This window comes from Xenopus tropicalis, chromosome 1, assembly GCF_000004195.4.
Source record: "Xenopus tropicalis strain Nigerian chromosome 1, UCB_Xtro_10.0, whole genome shotgun sequence".
Taxonomy (NCBI): Eukaryota; Metazoa; Chordata; class Amphibia; order Anura; family Pipidae; genus Xenopus; species Xenopus tropicalis.
The window spans coordinates 70,613,002-70,637,539 of record NC_030677.2 but is presented as its reverse complement, the minus strand read 5'-3'; the positions used below and the strand labels follow the sequence as shown (position 1 = coordinate 70,637,539).

The following is a 24,538-nucleotide window of genomic DNA, read 5'->3' as shown; positions in this document are numbered from 1 at the left end:
TTTAAAAAAACATTTAACGGATAAGTACGAATTTAGACCTTTTGGTTGTACTGTTTCCAACCTTTGAATCCAAAAGGATTCTCAACACAATAATTTATTTGCTCTGTCTCCACCCCTACTAAACTGTGGCACTTGTTCAATCACCATAGCTCTTAGAGAGCTTACAGAGTGGTTATTATGGGCAAAATGTAAGGCTACAGGGTTTTCATACCAGGGAACATGGACACTTTAATAAATACACACAAAAGTCTGTATGGCAAGTATACCTGCCTTTAATTTTAAAATATTCTCCATTATATGGGTGTGCAAATCTATCTCCTTCAATAATGGAATTGCAAGTAGAGCAATTATAACATCAAAACCAACCATGCCTCACTGTGCCAGATTTTGTAGTACCATATTTATTTATAGGATCTGCTAATATTAAAATATCCATAAGATTTCTTGGTCTCTTATAAATTACCATCACTAACTTTATATTCAGGAGAACTTCTGAGTCTGTTGGCCCGAGTCATCAGATTGGATTCCACCCTCCCACATCCAGGCAAAACTGCACTGTCTACTTCTGAAATGTTACTGCCATTACAGTTCCGCATAGCAGAAATGACACTGTTTATATTAGCTCCAGCTGGGATAGCCATATTAAATATTGCTTCCAATTGCAGTATTTTACAAAAATGTTAACGACTTTCTACTGTACATTGTACTAATGTTAACTGACTATGTTAAAGCAATACCAAACATGTCAGGATTACCAGCAGTGCCGGGGCCAGCACCAGTGGCTTCAAAGGCATGCCCTTCCCTTTATTGCCCCCCTTCCCTTTCCATAGTGAAGTGACATGCGGTGTGGGTTCTGAGGAGCACTGTGCGGAAGGGAACAGGCATTGTTACAATGACCAATGGAAGCAATGCGCTATGTCAGCTTCAGAAAGCTGAACTAAGGATAGGAGATGAGATACATGCCCGGCCCCCCCTTTGATGCACCCTAGTTCTGGCCCTGGTTACTTGGAAATAATGGTGGAAAAAATCTATAGACTCCAGACTATGGAGGGATCATACTTCCCCTGCCCAATATAAGCAAAGTAAGCAGAACATTCTGCTGCAGCTCAGTCTGGTAATGCTGAATGTAGATATCACTGGGCTGAGCTACCCCAATGCACACATTCTTTGTCATTTCATATAAAATATCCTTTCCATCTTTGTAGGGCAAAACAGTACTTTTCAAGTATTACCTTTAAACTTTCAAATGTTACAGGATCTTAAAAGGTACTAAAATATTTTGATTATTAAACGAACCCTTCTCATAGATTTAATGAAAGTGTTTTATCTTAAGTGAGAGCCTTTGATGGCATGAAAGAGTCACGCTATTGGCTTCATGTTGGAATGCTGCACTCACCCCCAGACTTCCTCACTGATTTATTTCAAAGCTAATTTCTTAAAAGAACGTCTAAAAAGGAACAAGTTTGGAAACAGGCACATCGCAAGGGCTTCCAACAGTACTGCATTCACAGTGTATGTTGGGAAACAAAGGTTTATTAAGTAAATAACAGGGTACAACCTGCACCTTAAATAACGTATTAAAGCTATATATAGATGCAAATATCTATATCAATAAATACCATATATTAGGACACATTGCATACTGCGCCTGTGCTAAGCAAAGCTCCTGCACTCTGTACCTTGCCGTTATAATGACATATCCAGCACAAGGCACGGATAATAGAGTACAGGGATTCTGATGCATTTTACATACAAAAGTACAAATTGTCCAGTTGGAAGCCCACATCCTAAAATCATGATGCCTCTTCCATGGAAGGTGTAGCAGGATGAGAAAAGTTAATCACTGGCTGGTTGCTATGGGTTACTGCCCAAGTGCAAATTTGCCCAGTGTTTATAAATGACCCCCATTGACTTTGGTTTATGATGCAAACATGTGCACCTAAACTGATCATAAACAAGAACTAGACATCATAAAACATTTATTCCAATTTTAATGTTCTACCATGGTATTGACAGTAAGATATCTATACACCACTTTAAAGGTAAAATGAAAGTCTTTTAGTGTATATTTCATGATGAAAAAATCTTCATTGCCAGTTAAATAATTCAATCTTTATATAGCCTGAAAGCAATACATTATTATCATCCAGACAATTATTAAACTGGCATTGGTTTGCCATAAGTAATACATTACAGATATTTGAAGAAATGCTAAAACAGAAAAGCAGCACAAATACAGGTTTTTTTGTACTGTTACTGTGTCATTAAAGAGTCCATTTTGGGATTGAAGTATGCCTTTGCATTGCTCAATCACTTTAAATTAACCATGAAATGCTAACATTTAAATATACAAAGCAATGTGTGTCTGCCAGCATAAAATGAGCTAATAAACATCTTAATTTGCCTCATCTGGTTATATCTTTTGAGTCCAGACTAAATAATGTCAAAATGGCAGTCATATTAACATAGTACTGTACAACTAACTAAGCCTAATGGCACATGGGGCAATTTCCAGCTGTTTGAAAAGCACCCAAAATTGCCCCAGCCACGTTCCTTTAACACAAATGGAAAACAACTGACAATGCCATTACTGGTAATTATCAAACAACACAGGCTTTAGTGAACATCATCACATTACATTATATCACAATAACATTACTGGGTACAAGATTTATTGAGGAAGGTTTTTTTGATTCTGCATCCTGAGTTCATTAACTCAGATTTCCTGGATATGCATTAACATGGTACAAATTTATATTTATAATTAAATTAAGCTTTCCAACCACCTCAGCATCCAGCTACTTGGATTTAAGGCTAATGTCAGAACAGACGTATGGCGTATATTTTCGGCAAGCTGAAAAATGTGTTTTTCAGCTTGCCGAAAATATACGCCGTACGCCTAATAAGAGTTAAGAGGTTATACAACATCAATTAGAAAACACCTGGTCTTCAGTATCTTGTTAGACTATCTGCTTTATACCTAAAGATCCCCAGATTCCTCAGATCCTCAGAGTGAATTATAAAAAATGTCTATTCAAAGCAATTATAATTATGCTCAAGCAGTATTACGTTACCTCTGTACATTAAATAAAGAAATGGAATGATTACATTCCAAAAGCTCATGTTAGTTCCAGTTAAAGAAGCAGTTTCTTAATTCTATAGTTGCTTGTAGGATCATGTTTCAGAGGCAATGTTCCATTCTTTGGTAACCAAAGTAACCTTTTTTTGGAAAAAAAAGTTACTACCTTAACACTGGTATAGGTCTGTCTCTTTCTGCACTCTTGGTCAGGAACACAGAGACTGCTTTCTGTTAACTTTAGCAGTTTGTTAGTTGTTGGAGGGGATATTGACATTGAATAGGTAATCGGTATTATGTTTGTAGCATTAGTTTGTTTTCTACTGGTGCAGCATTTCTAGGAGCATTTATTATTTTGGAAGGAATTCACAAAAACTTCAACATACTGGAAAAGATACTATTAAATAACTCAGTAAATAGTGACGCACTAAGAAAACTCCTGGCAGAGACCTACACATACAACAATAATCAATCTTTCATATTTCAGTCCAAGAGTTTTGTTGGAACTGTATGCCAGAAAAAACTTTTAATGTCCACCTCTTCAGACCAATAATGTGCCAGGAAACCGTGATTGCTCCTAATTGTTCCACTCTACATATTATCCCATCATTTCTTATCTGTTTTAGATTAAGTTTCAATATTTTCTTAACACATTCCATGTTTGGGGTTTCCATCCTCATGCTGGGGTATGTCATGGTGTCATTTGCAAGGACAAGGTATTCAAATGCCCCACATACCACACAAAGCACTGATTAACACTCAATTATGATTCTTTATTGATAAACAAAAGATTGCTTTACACAGATTATTCCTTAATGGTTGTTGGCACATTTAAATTGTACATTCATTCATTTAGGTCAATTATGATTCTATGTCCCTGTGGCCAACTGTGCATCCAGAACCTCTGTATTTTTTAGCACAGATACGGACTAATAAATCTGGGCCATATATCCAGACGAAGATAGCCTTCTTTATTTCTATATTCTTTTCAGTGTAAGGTACTGGAGCCTGGCTTTTAAGAAATAGGATATGGAGAGTGGCCAAACAAAGAAACCATCACAGTTTGGGTAAAAAGGACCAAAAGGAGCCACAAAGCCTTTTGAAAACAGAAGTCACTAACATGCCTTATGCTACACAAATGAATACTACCACAAAAGAATGACAACATTTTCCATTTGGAAATCTAATTGATGGTTCTAAAGAAATTTCTGACACTGTGTAGCAAAGTCATGGCAGGTTAATCATTTTTGTTCATAAAATGAGTTGTAAATATTTCAAAGTTAACAAAGTACTTCACAGAATGAGTATGACATGATGATGTGACTAGCAGACGTAGCAGTCTTTTTAAAACCAAACCAGTCTTTTTAAAACCAAACTAAAAGACTGCCTTTTGGAGCACTCACCCAGCACCTGACCAAGGAACTAGCACTTATATTGTAATGTCACCCACTGTGACCTACAGCACTTATATTTGCCTATTTGTGTCTGTAAGTTACCCTCCCATATAGATTGTAAGCTCTACGGGGCAGGGACCTCCATCCTCTTGTGTCTTTGACTCTTATCTTATTACAATTGTATCTTTTATTTATTTGTGCTTATTGTAATACTTTGTATTTATCTATTTTAATACCCGTTTATATTAATGTATTCTACTGTACAGCGCTGTGTACATAAGTAGCGCTTTATAAATAAAGTTATACATACATACATACATACACATGCCCTAGTATCTCTGACCTTGGAAGAGGATTCTCTTCCCTCAGGAGATTGCAACTGATTCCAGTGCCTGCTTGTGTCCAAGACTGACAATAGAAGAATTTATTTTCCTTTTATTTCCAAATGTTTGACCTAATTAATGGTGTTTTTCCTTTACACTAAGGTTACTATCAGTCCCCGTTTGAGGGGGACCGACCTTGTCGAAATTTGACCCCTTCGAACATTCCGACCTCTGAAATCTGTCCCTGTAGCAACAAAGCCGCCCCAAACCAAAGGGGTGATCTTCTATCACCTGACCACCTTCCCTCCTCCCATGCCAGATTTTCTGTTGCTGAAGGAAGCACCCCCTCTGTATTTTCTAACACAGAAGCTCCTGCTTGAGATGCCCCACCATCTAACCAAATGTGCATAGGTTTCCCTTGAGTCATTTCATCTTCAGGTTTGTAAGCATGCAATTGCTGCAATTATTTGCGCTCCTTCCAGACACACATGATATACAGTATATGTATACTGTTACATAACAGCTCACACACTATATGTGCAGCTATAATGAACAATTTTGTATCACTGTGTTAGGGGTGACAGATTGGCATGCAAATAATGCCACAAGCTAACCACTACTTCTTTATAATGAAGCCCTTAGGAAAAAGCGACATCAATGAGCCAATGTGGTCCTTGCCCCAACAGAAATTTTTAAACATGACTGATAGATATCTGGTTGATTTTTTGGTCAGATATCTGTCCATGGGCTATTGGTTAGGGCCCATACATTAGTTGCTGGCTCTGTCTGAAGGGGCTGAATCGGTAGTGTAAATCTGCCAGTATATGGCTAGTTTAAGAGAAGCACATGGTTGGCTTGTTATCTGTCTGAAAGGAGATTGTAATATTATCAACTTTTTAATTGGATTGATACAATTTATTAGTTGTATCATTTTTATTAGTTGGTTCATTTATGAGTAGTTTTGGACATTTTTCAATATTTGCAGTCATGTATGGTTACAATGTTATACATATGCAGCTGCACGACTGAGTAACTCCTTTCTTGTAGCTTGTATTCTTTTCTTGTTGTTATATTATTACATTGTTACATACATTATTCACAGCTATTTATCAAGCAGAGAAGGCTGTATGGATTAATTATCAGCTCAATGATTTGTCACCTCATCACTTCACGGTCTGGATTCTGTTTCCTACGTATAAATGTAATTATTTGTACAGTATAAAACCAATGCTACAGATACTTTATAAACCAAATAATCCCAACTATATAAATTTACTGCTAGACTCTGAATTTTAAGTTATGGTCTAATGGGAACTTTGGATTTCAAATAAGATGCAGCTGGTACAGATTTTTATATATTACATAAAGAATACATTTATATTACAAGTTTTCCTACATTTATAAATCTTGAAAATGTATATATTTGTTGATTTTACTGGCTTATCCAGCACTGAGTAACCTCCCACGTGAAAGAAATAACCTTATAAATCATACTTTATTTTAACAAGGCTAAGGTATGGATTTTGTGTTGCTTAAGTTTTTATAATTTAACACTTACTCCCTTACACAATATACAGTAGTAGTCCTAGTTTTTATGGTAAAGTATTTTTCATTTACAAAATTTAGAGCTCAAACTTTAGATTCAACCATTGATTGTGGCTTGCTGAGAATACATCATGTCTGACATCAGCCTTGGGGGCAGATTTACTAATCCACAAATCCAAATCCCGAAAGGGAAAAAATCGCATTGGAAACGAAAATTTTGCGACTTTTTTGTCGCTGTCGCAATTTTTCGTATTTGTCGCAACTTTTTCATCGATGTAGCGACTTTATCGTATTTTGCGCGACTTTCCCGAAAAAATCACGGGACATACAAAAAATAGTGACGCTGACGAAAAAGTCACAAAAAATAGCGATCATTACGAAAAAACGCATTCGGCCGCTTTCGGTCTGTTCGGGGATTAGTAAATCTCCCCCTCAGTCTCCCCATATTTCACCTGTTCAGATGATCAGAAGCCAAACAGGAAGAAAAAACACTGAGCTGTGTAAAGGAGATTCCCATAATTCCATGCTCCTGCACCCAAACCAAGGCTGGCTTATCAGGAAGCGCATGTGCATTTTACATATTCTGTGAGCGCACTTTGAATCTCTGAAGCAGAAGCGATCGCCCTCCCACCACACCTGTGACCCTCCCACTATGAGCATGGGGGGGGGGGGGGGGGGGGGTCGCATTTTTAACCCTTTCCGTCTCCTTTAATATCTAGGCAACCAGGGGAAGGGTATCAGAAAAGTAGAGGAACAACGCTAGTGTGGTTCTGAAAGCAAACCATAATTCATTGACAGTAATTATTTGTAAAACCAAAACAGTTCTATGTTTATTTATATTAGAAATGTAGCAAATCCATTAGTTTCTCATTGCGAATGCTGAATACAGAATCTACCACGAAAGCTTCAGACGAATACCAACTGGACCCAAATATGCATGTTCAAATTTCAGCAAAATCTCCCTAAACTGAATAAATGCTGCATTTAGCTTTTTAGTGGTTTAACTTGACAAGGCTTTAAGAAGCTAAACAATAAGGATTTCGCTGATTCTGAATCCTGAAAAACTGCTGGGATTGGGACAAATCCTGAGCTTAATTATAGATTTTTTTAGGAATCTCATGTTATAATGGTTCCCTGCCCCCCACTATCCCTGTAGAGTTCAGTAAGGGTACCACCTGAAAACACTCACTTGCTTAAATAAACAACACATTATCAAGTTTTTTTTCCCCGGCTTCAGTTTTTGCAGTCATAAGATTCTAGCGAATATAATTTAGGAACAGTTACTCACTTTTGCAATGTTCAGTATTCTGCTACAGGGATATTGCTTTGCAATTTATTCATACACAGAAAGTAGCATAGTATGATGTGGAACCAGTTGTTGCAAATGAAGTAATTAGGCACTGTGCAATGGACTGGAGCACATGTTTGCAATGAATTGAAGAATGCAAAGTGATTTTTAAAATGACTAAAAGACCACTTGGTTATATCCCCCCCCCAGCTGGGTTGTAGCTGGAAGAGTAAAAAGACTTGCAGATGCACAGGCACTGCAGAGGTTAGGGTCTTATGTAACATTATCATTAAGGTTTAAAAAGAATTGCTTAAATTAAACCTTAACTACCCCCGAATTAAACTGATCACAACTTTCTCACAAATATTAGCTATTGTAGGAAGATCCTGGCAGCTAAATATGACTCTCCAGCTATGCCATATGCAGTGATCTGATGCACAAGCCTGGTACACTGAATGTAAATTGGATACCAACTGACTGATATTGGGACCTGCCTTAGTGCCTTGTACCTCCTTTTAAACACAAACAAAATATATCTTCTTGACAGTGTACTGACATTTAGGTAATGTATCTAATACTGTGATAACCTGGAAGAATAGTGAACCTAATGTAAACATTTACATCTCATAGAAACCAAAAAATCATTCCTTAAATTACATCTGTTATCAATTACTTCTAGGGGAAAGATGCACTGTAAGGGCTCTGGCACACGGGGAGATTAGTCGCCCGCGACAAATCTCCCTACTCGCGGGCGACTAATCTCCCCGAAATGGCATCCCACCGGCAAAAATGTAAAACGCTGGTGGGATGACATACGTGGCGCCGCGATTTCGCCGGTGGGATGGCATTTCGTGGGCAACTAACCTCCCCGTGTGACAGAGCCCTTAGAATTTTTGATACCATAGTAACCATGGAGTCATGCAGTAAAACAATAATATAGTAAGAATAGTTGAATCTACAGTGTACCATAAAAAAGATAGGTACACTACAGCAAGAAGAATAGGGATAATTTGTTTCTACAGGTCTGTACACACACAGAAACCCCCCTGTGAATTGAGAACAATGCAGTAGAATCTGTATGTGTATTTATTGCCTTGGTAACTATACAGATCCATTTTGTGAAAGTCACCCTTATCTCTTTATAAGCCATAATTAGCTCAAAGGCAGATTTGCATAGACTTTAGTCTGGACCTGCCTATCATTATGTCTTTAAAGGCTATCTAAATGTTAAATCTTGATGACTTATTAATTACCAGTTAAGACGAGGAGCGAAAAAAAAATTAATCTAATAGGAATTCATGCAGGATATATATATTATTCTTTTTGATTAAAGGAGAAGGAAAGGCTAAGTCACTTGTGGGAGCCAAAGTGTTAGGCACCCCCAAGTGACTTTAAACGCGTACCTTTTACCCCGGGCTGGTGCCCCTGTTAGCGAGTGTACCTGTAGCGAGTGTTTCCTCTTCCTTATTTCTTCTGTCTTCGGAATCCCTGGGCCGGCGCATTCGCAGTAGAATGAAAAAGACGACTTTTTTATTAACGTTCGCAAAGACAGAAGCAGAAAGAGGAGACTCTCGCTGCAGGTACCCCAGGCTGGTAAGGTTTTCTCCTAACAGGAGCACCACCCCGGGAAAAAAGGTAAGTAATTAAAATCACTTGGGGGTACCTAACATTTTGGCACCCCCAAGTGACTTAGCCTTTCCTTCTCCTTTAAGCATTTCTTTCTTACAATGAATCGCTGATTTTATCTAAAGAGAACAGCAACTTTAACAAATGAATTGCTTACAAGATGCTCAGAGCTGTTACAGACGGGGAGATAAGTCGCTGCGCGACAAATCTCCCTGAAATGCAATCCCACCGGCGAGAATGTAAATCACCTTGAGAGGAATTGCTTGAGAGGCAACTTCGGAGAATCACTGCACCACATATGCCATCCCACCGGCAATTTACATTCTCACCCGTGGGATTGCATTTCAGGGAGATTAGTCGCCCACAACAAGGGAGATTTATCGCGCGGTGACTAATCTCCCCTTCTGTCACGGCCCTTAGGGTGAGAAGAGATAAAGGAATCGAAGCAGTTCTTCGCAGTTTATGAAATGCTTCAAAAGCCTTCTGCAAACAGACAGTATTCACGAACCTTTTTGATACACAGTGTTGCCTTAAACCCAAAAATGAGTTGGTTAAAGTAATTATGGGTAAAGGCATGCATGGACCTCCTTTATGTCCCTGTTGCCAACTAAACATCCACAAACATTCAGTAGCACTTATTAGTAACTGCGCCTTTGGAGCCAAGAATGTTTAATTACACATGCCACTGCATCATTCTTACCCATGCTAGTCCCTGCAGCTCTTTTCCATTAGTTTATCATCTCTGCCTTCTCCAACAGTTTCTTCATCTTTTTTTCCTTCAGCCTGTGGTTCTCTTCTTGCCCCACATGCTACCATCTCTTAATCACATGTATTCTCCTTGGCATTGTTTTCTCTATCAGATGTATCTTTTAGGGCTCTGGCACACGGGGAGATTAGTCGCCCGCGACAAATCTCCCTGTTCGCGGGCGACTAATCTCCCCGAGTTGCCATCAGTTGCCATCCCTGTTGCCATCGCCGGTGGGATGGCACACACGGCGGCGCGATTTCGGCAAATCGCCGAAAATGCCTCGCGAGGCCGAAATCACCTGCGCAGCGTGTACCATCCCACCGGCGACTTACATGTTCTCCGGTGGGATGGTAGTTTGGAGAGATTAGTCGCGGGCGACTAATCTCCCCGTGTGCCAGAGCCCTTATACCTCTCTCTACCCCTTCTCCAGTACATTGAATTCTGCCACCTCAGATCATCCCTGTCTGCAATTCTGTTATCCTTATCAGTCCCTGTAGACCAAAGTAAGTAGCACTGTCCCCCCCATGCAAAAACACTGAGTTCCTAGTTCCCTTCTCATTTGGCCATATACAGTGCATTCCCCCTGTATTCTGATAATGAGATACAGTACATAATTAGAAATTAAGCTGTGCGGCAATTGTACTACTTTGGCAGATGAATAATAATAAGTTATAGCATTTCTTTGTAATCAAGAACAGATGGAGGCAGATATAACTCATATCTTATACAGGGGACAATGGGAGTTAATTATTAAATAGCTTTACTGAGATGATTTAACACAAATACAGAGGAGAAAAATCACCATAATAAGGTTAGGTAAATGATGTACCTAGGTTATTATAATAAACTATAAAAAAGGAAGAGACTAAATTAGCTGTATATTTGTATTTGTATATTTGAATTGATTTGACTCTGAGTTGCCATACTGGTTGTAATAGCATGGATATTGAAAATATGATCCAGGCTCTAGCTTAAAAAATATTTATGCCAAAAAAAGACAAATCATAGGGCTGAGTTATTAACATGGGTGCTAAACTGCACCAATAAATTTGCCCATAGGAACCAATCAGATATTTGCTTCTATATTTTTACTTGCAATAGACTGTTCAAAGCTAACTGCAGAATGGTTGCTATTGGCAACTGCACTTTTAGAAGTTACAATCATGTTAGGAAATCAGCCCCCATGTTTCAGACATGGAGTACCTTTGTTTTACCAAGCAAAACAAACCATGTTATATTACAAAGTTTTATAAGATGTGCTACTCATTATTAAAGGGGCAATTTAAATGTAATAATTCAGTATACATAGGCCCCAATATGTATATAATGCATTTAATAATACAGGTATGGGACCTGTTATCCAGAATGCTCAGGACCTGGGGTTTTCCTGATAAGGGATCTTTCCGTAATTTGGATCTCCATAACTTAAGTCTGCTAACAATCATTCAAATATTGAATAAACCTAATAGGCTTGTTTTGCCTCCAATAAGGATTAATTATATCGTAGCTTGGATCAAGTACAAGGTACTGTTTTATAATTACAGAGAAAAAGTAATCATTTTTAATAATTAGAATTATTTGCTTATAATGGAGTATATGGGAGATGGCCTTTCTGATATTCGGAACTCTCTGGATAATGGGTTTCCGCATAAGTTATCCCATACCTGTACTGATATTTTCAGTATGCTGCGGAACTTGAGTGCTTGGAATCACTGTGCTGTATTTGCAAACTCTTGGCAAGAAAGTAAAGAGGGCAAAGAAACATTGCAGATAAAGTAAGAATGCTAAAAACACATTTTTTATATATACAATATGGGCTTTGCTATACTGATCTTTTGGTGTGTGCCCATTGCTTGACATAATAGGTCACTTAATTGTAATACTACCTGCTACCTGCGGATCATTGATTATTATGCATTACAAAACGGGTTTATTTATCGGCACTGGGTACATTTGCTCCACAGCATTAACCTATAACGACCTATCAGTAATATTACATCTTTTAGGCTAATGCCAGACGGCAGTAGGGCGGATAATTTCGGCAAGTGGAAAATTGCTTGTAGAAAATTCCGCCCTATGCCTCCTACTTGTGCCTGCACCCGAATGAATGGAATACGCTTGGGTGCAGGAAGGCACATGTAGCCGAAATACGCATAAAAACGCAAGACTGTCAAACTCTTGCGTTTTTATGTGTACAGTATTTCCGCTTCATGTACGTATTCCATTCATTCTGGTGCAGGCACAAGTAGGAGGCGTAGGGTGGAATTTTCCACTTGCCGAAATTATCCGCCCTACGCCTCGTCTGGCATTAGCCTTAAGGCTGAACAAAGAAATAACAATTGATTTGATGCCATGTGTCCCTGCCCAGATGCACATTAATAAATAAGACTCTGCGCCTTTTATTAACCTTAAACTTTTAATGAAAAATAAAAAAAGCACAACTAAAAATTATTAAATAAGATTAAAAAACTGCAACAAAATATTTTAAAACGAGGAACCATTATTATTTCAGAAAAATTACCAAACATTACACAATTGTTCCAAAATCATTTTATAAAGCCAACTCAGCATTTCTAATCAGCAGGCAGCACATCTATCATGAAATATTTGGTTATGTGGTATTAAGGAGCTGAGTGAATCTGACATGCAGCACTCCTCGTGCCAGGTAAATGCTCAATTGTAGCTAAGTAAATAATCCCAGAATATCATCATTTAAACATACTTCTGTACATTACAAGAAGAATGAGGTAATTCCCTATATACCCATCTGCCCTCTCCAGAGCCCATAAACAAACTGCAGATGTCAGCATGAAATGTCCTATAACTGTCATTCAGAAGCATGTTAAATTAGCTGTTAGATAGCGAAGCATGCACAGAAAGCTGGAAAATAATGCAGTTTAACTCTTTTCCCACCGGGTGCCTTTGATCCCGCTGCATGTGCAGCCAGATGACATGCAGTGCCATATGGATCAAAGAGCAACCCAGAAATGTAGACTCTATGGCGCTGGCAGTCTAATACTTGACAGCTAGCATATTTTGTTCTACGTTCTGCGGAAGGTAAGTGGTTAACGGGCACCAGGTTCATTTCTGAAACCATTTTTCAATTCCCCCAACACTTTTCACTTGTTACTTTCTTCTTCTAAAATAAGCTGCAGAATATTTCAGATGGCCTGTTTTATATTTTGGTCCTCTAACATTATGACAGCAGAACCACATATGCTCAGAGCCAGGTATTTTGTTAATGCTTCTGTTAAGCCTCATCATGCTGACAGGCCAAAAACAGAATAAAATCTAGCATGGTTATTTATTATAATGAGTGGCTCAAAAACAGCAAGATAAACCTTAAACCATTATTTACAAAATGGTTTGTCTTGAGAACATTCATTCATATTCAGCTGCCATTTTACTGAAACTATACTATTGCTAGCAATTACAGTTGCAAACATTTCTCACAAACTTACAGGATTCACTGTATCATCATGCAGGAAATGTTAGCTTATTGCAATCCTCACTGCCTAAAAGTAATAGTGAGTGAGAACTCTCCCAGTCCCTTCAATAGAATGTGACAACAGAGCTGCTCTGATACAATTAGTCTAAGCACAGTGCTCCTAATCCCATTGTGCTTATTACAATGGCTGAGGGGCAGTGTGCTACGGTTCAAACTAGCCCTGCATAGCTACAGTTGCCAATGTGCTAAATACGGGCTTCATGTGCACATTACACCAGTAAAATTATGGAAAATGAAAGTGTGTGTAAGCAAATGCCCTCAGCTTACCCATGTGATGCCACTTTTGTGACATTTACAAACAGGTGTAATTTTTGCACCCATGGTCTATTATTGCCTGCTTTAAAGCATGATACAACTATTAGTATAAAACTTGATAAACCATTTGACATTTATAGAAAATCTAGTTGAAAAGTCTGAACTGATTGCATTTAATCGTATTTCAACAAAGGATTCATTGTTTATAACAGGAGGTGCTGAACACTCATCGCCATTAGCAGAGGAGTGTACATATCTGACAGACCATTTATAAAGTTTGTTATGAATAGATGGAGGGTTTAGTCATCATGTTGTCTTATCTGCAGCAAATGCTGTTGTCTGAACTCTCAGATAACTGAACTCTGATCATTATGGTCAGTCTGGTTTCCTAAAATCAAATCCAGTGGAAACTATTAATAAGTGTCCTTTTTCCATCCATTAACCATTAATAATTAAATAATCAGTTATGGAAAACTGGCTGCTAGGAAGCAAATATAGAGGCTTAGTATATCCTCTTAAGACTGAATTAAAATAATTTGCCCCATCTCCTCTCTCTGTTTAAAAAACAAAGCAAATGATTCCAATATGAAAGGCATTTTTAATCAATTCCAGAACATATACTATAGTAAATCTTCATACCAGGGCCACTTACAAATCCAGCACAGTCACCCTATGTTGTTTATGACTTTCACTGGCTGCTTCAGTGCTTTCACTGATTCAGCGGAACTCCACAATTGCACTGGCAATGTTAGTTAAGTTTCAGTTGTCATAAAGTGCAGTGATTTCATTTGCTCCCAGTTGGACTAGGCTGCATAGGCTAATATTTATGAAATCAAAATGATCTATGTGTTGTATGTAATCAGACACACAAATATTTGGCATGTTGGATGTTGCTGGACAAACAAAAAGTTACATAGACTTGCCCTAATGAATTTCCCTAATATCCAGCTATTCATTATAGCCTGTTCTTCCATGCCAAATAATCTGATTTATTGCCCATGTTTCTCTGCTCTATAATTACATCGTAGTCTGCTTAGTTTTAATTTTGTCTGTGGTTTAATTACCTCCTGCCTTCCTACTTGCATAATCACTTGGAGCTATAAAAACCAAAAGTATCCTCTATCCCTTTTTGAGGAAATTGCGAATGGAAATTTGTGTGGTTACCGTAAAAGCCAAGCACGTAAGAAAACAAAAGTAACAAAAGAAACAAGTAGACACCTGTTGTATAGCCACAGAATGGAAGACAATGTAGAAAGAAGCATTTTGGCAGCAATTTCCATAACACCCTCAAATTTAACACAAAAAGAGAAGATTGCTCTCCTGATATGAAGCAGACTTTGCTTTAAAGGATTAAAAATGAAGTGGCATTCCCACTAGGTGGCAGAATTTCCATGTCAGTACAATATAATTCATGGTAGATTCCTCAATAAAAGTTTAAAATCTACATCAAATGTACCCATTATAAAACACAGCAATGTTTTCTTGTATCTCATTTCCATGTGAATGTATTACAGAAAGTAATTCCCTGGACTTCTGCAAGTTTGTTTTTAAAATTCTCTGCAGTCGGACGAAGAGTCAACACATAAATATAATAGCTTAAAGTACAAAGTAAAAGATGAATGTACTATATATACATCATGATTAATTGTACAAATCACTTTCTTGAATTTTATTTTAAACAGAGGAGCTTTAGGGTCTGTAGCCTCCCCACATGCTTCTTATCTGCATCTGCATAGGCAAATAAGGGGCAGATCTGTTAGTGTAGAAAGTGCAATAACACTTACACTAGAAGAGCTGAATCCCAACTTAAAAAGATAGAAATATGACTTTTACATGGGGGTGGCTTTTTGTCACCCCTGGTTAAGCGCCCCCTGAGGGAAAGTCCTCACCTTAGCCAATGGCTAAAATAGGGCTGAATTCAGAAGTTAAAGGGATAGTTCACTTCATAATTAACCCAGTAATGGTGCAGACAGTAGTATTATAAGACAACTTGCAGTTAGTGACCATTTTTTTTAATCATTTGTTCATTATTAACAGTTTTCCTGCAGCTCTCAGGCTTTATATTTTGCCTGCTACTTGTTGCTAGGGCTTAATTATTCTAGCAACCACGCAGCAAATTGTAAGCCAGAATATAAGATGAATAGCAGAGAGCTTGAATTAAGGATAGAACTGAAGCTTCATGGTCTCTTCTCTGTCTGTTAATGACCTCTTGAAACTCAAATAGAATTTTTATGACTGGAATGATACAGAAGAGAAAGGCTAATAATTCAAAACCAAACAAAATAAAACGTGAAGGCCATTAAAAAACCTACTCTATAATTTATTTAAAATTAGATTTACAGGTGAACTATGTCTTTAAAATTATACATATCCATGCTACAAGTATATTTCTGTATAGAGTTGACATCATCCTCCATGCTGTGCTCTTATTACAGCTAAGAGACCTCTGCTTTAGCTTTCTCTTCAGGGATCCTTCCTAACGCTGTCACTAAAATGCAGATGTTTGAATGTTTACATTCTACTCCTATATCCCAGGGAGACTGGGGAACCACTTTTGCTTCAGACATTATTAAAAGGGGTATTGTGTGCAGTATGCATGGAATATGTCTTACAGTTTTAATCATAAAACAATTCTGCAAGTTTACTTGTAATTACAGCCTTGGTATGCAGTATACATTATTTAACCATTTTGTGTCAGACACAATTTTTCAGCAATCTTTTTCTTAAAAAGTAGAATTTGTTTAGGTTCACTTTTGATTTAAAAGAACATTCCCAATCTCAGCTATGACAAATAAGATTTTTGCATGATAACCCAGTCGCATTAGGCAGAAGTGTTCATAAAGAGTAGTTTCATAAGTGACAATGTTATCAACAAGAAGGCAGCATTTGTAGCATGCAATTAACCATACAGCTATAGGCATTATACAGACAATGCTGGTCACTGGGCGCCAACTCACCTCTTAGGCTTTAAAAAGTGAGCACATACCTTGGAAACATGTAGAGGTTCATTATCTTCTTTGCCACCCTGTAGTCTAAACCCCCACGGTGCTCCACCACTCATGGTAATGCAGATATAATCCCCTGTGCCCATTTTACTTGGGTGAATGGTTACAGATTCCTTAGTATGAGATACTCTCCCTGAATTCACTTCCAGCAGACAGTCTAGTTGAAAGGCAAGCAGCCTAGCTGGGAAACAGTGCACCTCACTGGTACTTAGTGCACATTAAAATGTGGTCATTCAGAAGAATGCAATAACATACAGCAAGCTCCAGGGAACAGCCCACTCTATCGTCACATTAATATGTCCAGCCCACCCATGGGAAAGAAGCACTTCGTTGCAAAGCAATTTTTTTTCTCAAGTACACACTGAAACTAGTGGTTTTATTTTGATATGGTTGCAGTAAAGTGTACAATTCCGTTTTATATGCTCTGCTAAAGTGATTAAATAGGAATTGTAGGAGAAAATACACTTTAATACTGGAAACTACTAATACTGGCAATTTTACCCACCCTAATTTTGGGAAAATGTTAGAACTTTGTTGGAAAATACAGTGAAATCATAAAATCAGTGTATGTGCAGATTTCCTCTGGGTACATGGTACACTTATGGCAGCAGTTTTTTTGCAGACAGGCACAGCATACATTATGTTTTACTATTAGTAATAGTGGTGCATTTCCATTGTGCAGACCTGGGATCTGCCCCATAACTACATATAGGCCTGCTGGTCATTCCATCAACATGTCCCAGAGCGGGTTCTTTTGATATGGGGGCCCTCAGTGGGTGCTTGCCCTAGCCCCTGATATAAGTAATTAGCTCCTGATTACATTAACTGTAGTGTGTGACTGTGATAGGGTTTGTAAGCTCCACTGGGACAAGAAATGATGATGCCTAAAGCTGGCCATACACTCACCGATAATATCGTACCAAACCTCGTTTCGTACAATATCCGGTGCTTGTATGGCAAGTCGACCGATATCACAGGAGGCTGCTGATATTGGTTGACTCACCGATCGGGTTAAAAGATTTTGATCGGGCAGCATAGAAGGCGCCTGAGCAAAATCTGCCGCCAGGGCTGAATCGGCAGAAGGAGGTAGAAATCCTATTTTTTCTACCTCCTTATCTGCCGTTTCAGCCCTGAAGGTTAGTGGCAGATTTAACGATCTTTCGTGTAACCAATGGTTGCACAAAAGATCGCAAATCGAAACGTGTGTGGCCATCATAATGATAGTGAATAATGCCTAATCTAAGTAAAACACTGGAATATGTTTACAGTACCTACCCTAGCTCTATCTGCCTTATACTAACTTGGAATACCAATTTACCTAGTCAGACTTTTTATGGTGGGGCTATTACTATTCCAGGAAAATAAAGATCCCAGGACTTATGTATTAATGAAAGCTATAAGGATTGATTCACTTAAGTGCGCTAAGCGTTATTGCATGCTTTTTTGCATTAAAATTAACGCGAAAAAAAACATGCGATTCGCTAAATTCGCGTGCATTAAGATGCTTATCACATTTGCTAAATAATGCATGATCACAAGGCGTTAATTTTAATGCATTGCGTTAATTCTCGCATAGAAATAATACTAACAAATGATTCACAAACACATAAGAAGCGTTAGACGCGCTAAATATCGCATTAGTCTGCGCGAAAAAACTTAAAGAAAATTGTGGTTTGTGAGCTTTTGGGAACACAACATGGACTTTGCAGTGGCATTTTTTCAAGTATGTGTTGGCCCTAGAGTGATGCATCCTCCAGTTTTCAGGGAAATGGTCATTTGCAGAAAAGTAGTTTTATGAACGTAACGGTTATGTGCGTTAAATCATGTGCTAATATAGCAAGCGGCAAAATATATCGCAGTTGGAATTAGCTCACGTGCGGAAAATAACGCAAGAAAAACGCTCATCGTGACTTAAATAACGCAAACAACATCGCGTCTTAATTAACGCAAGTATTCTATAGTGAATCGTGCGTTAAGTCGCAAAAAATAAGAAGCGATAAAATTTTTAATGCATGCTATAAATATCGCTCTAAATATAGACCTTTAGTGAATCAACCCTATAGTATGAAATGCAAGAAGGGAAAAAGAACAATCATTACAATTTCCTCTTATGTATCTTCCTGAATTGCAACAAAAGAAATAAAAATAATTTAGGTGTAAAAGCATGCTGGCTCCATGACAAAAGTGCTCAATTAAGGAATGGCTCGCTTTGTGTACACAGATACTACAATTTACATTGCTGTCTTCTGTGGTACTAAGGGCTGGAATTTTTCTGGTCTACATGGTAGCGGGCCAATAATGGAAACCAGTTTTTACCACTCCCCTTTTTTAAACTGCACCCATGTTATCACAAGACCATACCCAAATTAATGGCGGTAGCGCACAAAAATCCAAATGTTTGGTGCTCACTGCAGGAATATCCCCCAGCACTCCTATGTAAAAGATGCTTTTTTAAGTTATATTAAGCCACACCCTTAATACATATGGCTCCTCCTCCTCTAGAACAGCCACCCCCAGGACATAGTTACACACCTTAGGGACCATATTTCCAATTTCCATATTTCTCCCATAGGCAGCATGGGGCAGGCAGAGTATGGCACACACAGGCAGCATAGGGCAGGCAGAGTAAGGCACACACAGGCAGCATAGGGCAGGCAGAGTATGGCACACACAGGCAGCATAGCGCAGGCAGAGTATGACCCACACAAGCAGGGTAGGGCAGGCAGAGTATGACAAACTGGCAGGATTAGGCAGGCAGTACATACAGTGGCACAATGCTGTCACTGCTCCTACAGTCTGTCTGAGGTGTGAAATGGTGAACAATGTGGGCGCTTACAGTCTGTGTCTAAATTGTAAACAATGCAGGTACTAAAATGTATGAACAATACAGGCGCTTAAAGGTGTGAACAATACAGCAGATATAAACAATACAGAAGTTGAGTTTATGCCTGAATCTTAGGTGTTAACAATGCTGGGGCCAGTTAATCTCAGTATTGATACCATTTAAAGCTTACACAAAGATAAGCAGTCACCAACACCAGATTTGTTATATATGGGACCCTCAGATGGGTCTGCCCGACTGATATCTGGCCAAAAATCAGGCAGATGTCAAGTGGGCAGGTTTAGAAATGGGGCACGCATTGGAGCATTGATGCAGTCATCATCCCAATGGCCTGTGTCCTGTCCATATAATCTAATATCCTATGGCCATATCAGGGTAAGATCCACTAATTAGCCTATCTGTCAATGTATGGCCAGCTTTACTGTCCAGGACCAAGTATGTATTCTGATGATAAATGAGGCCCTGTAATGGGCCATTTAGCTGCAAGATTTATTATGGTTGTTCAATAATCTTCTTATTGCAAGGGCAACTATGTTCTGCTGACTGGTGTCCTATGCTGAATCTAGCCAAGTTACTTGACAACGTTTTCTACACTGTGAAGGCTGTATTGGCATTAAATAAATGATGCAGTGTTTAGATATTATGGTGGTTCAAACCTACATTACAGAACATTATGCCACCAATATAGCTTTATCTCCCTTTTTTATTTTTTCCAAGTGAAATATTGCAGCTGTCCTACAGACCCATGCTGCAAAAAGTATATTTTCTAGCATAGTGCCTACTCCATCCGTCCACTGAGCATTTTTTATTCTTTTAAGCACTTTTATCTCCTTGAAGTAGAACTGCATGACTTTTCACTTTTATCTACAGAACAGCTGTCATGTGATTTGCAGACAGGGCCCACCATCTTCCACACACTGGCAAACCATAAGAGGAGAAGAGGCACTATTATTCACATGCTATCATTACAAAGATAATCACAGCAAGGCCCACTCTAAGTACATGAAAGCAAGTGAAGAGATATGATCCGCAGGAGCAACATGTAGCAAATTATCCCTGCTCTTGTTAAGAAGAGGAATGCTCCCTGCTGTGTTTATGTATATATATATATATATATATATATATATATATATACATATATATTAAATAAAACAAACAAGGGAAAATAAATAATTTACCAATTTGATATTTGCAAATTTGTACTCATATAAATGCCATACAAAGCATCAATGCTATGTCTGTCCAAAGCCAACCATAAAATGCCCATATGGATTTATATGTTTAAAAAGTAGTGCCTGAACTGGCACATAAAAAAAAAATGCACCTCACCCTTCCAAATGCTATGTTATACATACACAGGGATTTTTTGTGGCAAAATTAAAAAAGAAAAAGTTAAAATCACTAAAAGGGAAAAATAGAGTATGTGTGGAGAGATTTACGTTATTAATTACATTTAACAAAAAATATTTTTAAAAATACTTAAAGGCAAGATCATTAAAATGTTTATTTTCACCTCTTCTGTTTACTGGTAATAATGTTGCTCTGTGCCATATTGTAGAGCTAACATAACCCAGATGTCTGTTATCCAGTAATACAGTTAATATCACCCAAAAATGCACTGATGAAAACAGTCTCAGTGGTATCTTTATATATTAATAGTAAAACTAAAACACTGAAAATCAATTTCCTTTTTGCAAAAAGCTCATGGGAGGAATAGGGTTGTTTAGATTTTTCGGATTACATATAAACAGAGAATTGCAAGTGTTAATTACTTCAATTTAACGGTAATTTACCCTCACTTCTGACCCCTACATGACTGTACCAACTCTAACAAAAATAAATACAGCTATATCTTTGATGAAAAATTTCTTGATATAAATAGGCTCATTTTAAAGGGGGAAGGCACAAGAGCTCCTGTGCTTTAAGGCACAAAAAACTGTACATTGCATTTGTGAATATTCCTGATGCAGCACTGCTAGTACAACTGGCAAAACACACAGAGCACAGCATTAAAAAATCCCTTTAACCCACATGCAGCCACATAAAGTGCATAGCACTTTGGAGTGCAAGAGAGCCTTTAGCTCCAATAAGTAGATGGCACCCAATACCCCACAGGCACTCCTTTTAGCATTTATTGAATGACGATTTTAGGTGTTGAACATGTGGCACCAGTTTCAAATTGTAATTCCATGCACTCAGTATGTCAAATGCAACTCATTGCTTTCAAAAAGATTTCTGCCAAACAACATCATGTACAAATATGACGTAGCTAGGTGCAAAAAACTGCACTAGGTATCACAGAGATAATGTTTAGTATTAGTTTACTAATTATGCTGAGAGAATGAGCATGGGGTTTATGTTAAACAACTATCTAGCTAATGGTAATGGTATAACTGCAGGTCTGGCATCAGAAATATTGGGGCCCCGTATATTTTATCTGGGGCCCCATCATAAACAAAAGTGCCTTTAGACCACACTCCTATGACCTACACAAAAGATTAACTTGCAGTTAGGAGGGTTTTATTATGATTGATGGAAGTGTATGATATAAACCCACCAATCATTTCACCGAAAATCAGGGGTGTAAGTATAGAGTAAACATATCCTGCAACTGCTTGGAGACCCAGGAAATATAGGGGGCCCAGTGAGACTGTGACGAATAAAGAGCTGCAATATATGTTGATGGAAAATGTCTTGTTTCCAAAGTTTAGGGGAGCTCAATGGTCTTGCTGTGAGGCCAAATAATCTAGTCTTTATACTGCTGGAATTTTTAAGTAAACGATAGTTCACATAATTAAGTAAATAGATCACAATATAAAACCAGTAATAAGTAGTTCATATAAATAGTTTAATCAGTTAATGGGCTAATAGGTCAATCAATTCATTAGTGGTCCACATAGGCTCTCCAAACAGATTCTGGCAGATTCTGTTAATGCCTTTAAGAGGGCCTGGATGAGTTCTTGAACAAACATAGCATCCAAGGCTATTGTGATACTAATATCTACAGTTGGTATTAGTGGTTGTATATATAGTTTATGTATGTGAGTGTATAGATTGGTAGGTGTGGGTTGTGTGTGCTGGGTTTACTTGGATGGGTTGAACTTGATGGACTCTGATCTTTTTTCAACCCTATGTAACTATGTAACTATATGTAAACCCACAACATCAGCATCTTACCTGTTATCTCAAGTTGTTCTGCTTTGTGCTGTCCATTCGGCACCCTAATTCCAAGTTCAAAATTTGACCAGGCCCCTGAGAACAATGCCCACTGTACCACCCTAATAATGGCACTGTGTAAGAGCAACATAAATGTCAGGAGCTTTTTTAAGGGTGAAGACACATGGAGCTACTAAGTAGCAGTTACTTGTCATGGCTACTAAATGCCAGAAAATCCCCTGCCATAGACAGTACTGAGAATTGCCTCTGCTAAAACACACATAGAGACAATTATCGGTAAATGATCAGCATTGTCTATTTTTTTGTAGCCATGACAAGTAGCTGCTACTAGTAGCTCTGTGTGTCTTCACCCTAAATCTAGGTTTTGGACATGATACTGAATATGGGATTTTCTGGATAAGGGATCTTTCTGTTTTTGGATCACTATACCTTCAGTCTGCTAACAATAATTTAAATATTACATAAACACAATAAGATTGTTTTACCACCAACATGGATTCATGCAGCCAAGTTAGCCTGAAGTACAAGGCCCTGTTTTATTATTATGGAATTAAGGGAAATGATTTTTCAAAATTAGTATTATAGGCTTAAAATGGACTCTATAGGAGATGGCTTTCTGTAACACTGAGCTTTCTGTATAAAAGGTTTCTGGATAAGGGATCTGAATTGTAATCTAGTGAAACAAGATAATTTATTTTTCAAAATTCTGATTTGGAATCACTGCCATTGGCATGAAGGTACACTGCCTGACGCTGTAAATTCTACGGCAGGTGCCACTTAAAGGAGTAAATCTCACCTAATGCCTATTTCACCTAATTGTGATTGTTTGCCTATATTTGTTAAGTGATAACTTTGGAATTTGGTTCCTTTTACATGACATTGCTCTCATTTTTCTAAGCAAGAAACAATATAATATTTTGCATGCTTTGCATGTTTCTATATACTTTTTAATCATCTTAAGATCTGTACAAAGAAAGAAATGTGTTCACTGGTAACATGCAAGTTTGAAAGAGCGTGGCACTTAAAGGGTTAATGTAATAAAGACACATTTCATTGGTGAAAATACTCCAATTTGGGTAAAACAAAACACTGCAAGTTACGTCTTATTTGCAATTTGGACCCTAGCATGCACTGGTAAATGATGATTTGAATCACAAAGTTGATTCAAGGCATAGACTAATTGGTCAATCAAAATTGAAAACTTTTTGTAAGTCATTGTCAGTGGGTCAGAAACCCATTATTTCAGTCTTTTATCAATTATCAATATGCAATATATGTCAGTGTTTCAGTAGGTTGCACTTTACCAAACAAAATTGCAAAGAAACATACTGAGAAAGGCTAGAGGGCTGATTCACTAAAGTGCTTTAAAACGTACGCTATTTATAGCGTGTGTTAAAAATTTTATCGCATCTAAATTTTCGCGACTTAACACACGATTCACTATAAGCACATTTGCGCTAATTTACGCGCGATATTGCATGCGTTATTTAACTCGCGAAGACTATTTTCGTTCGGTATTTGACGGTACATGCGCTAATCAACGCCTGCGTATAGTCGCCGCAAATAAATAGTCGCCGCATTTAAATTGTCGCCACATATAAATGGTAGCATATAAATGGTAGCATATAATTAGTAGCTGCTTATAAATAGTAGCCGCTAGTGATGAGCGAATCTGTTCCGTTTATCTTTAGCGGAAATTTTTTTTCGCAAAACGGCAAAAATGTTGTGCGGGCAAAAAAATTGTTGCCCGC

The 24,538-nt window shown here is 38.0% G+C and overlaps 1 protein-coding gene across 1 annotated transcript in view; it reads right to left on the bottom strand.

The window, feature by feature from the left end:
• synpo2 (synaptopodin 2) overlaps positions 1 to 16,975 on the bottom strand; it is a 122,385-nt gene extending 105,410 nt beyond the window's left edge. Inside the window, exon 1 of the mRNA XM_031903031.1 lies at positions 16,750 to 16,975. Within this exon, the coding sequence (XP_031758891.1) occupies positions 16,750 to 16,854 (105 nt within the window). The 5' untranslated portion in view covers positions 16,855 to 16,975. The remainder of the gene's footprint in view (positions 1 to 16,749) is intronic.
• Between the last annotated feature and the right edge of the window lie 7,563 nt (positions 16,976 to 24,538).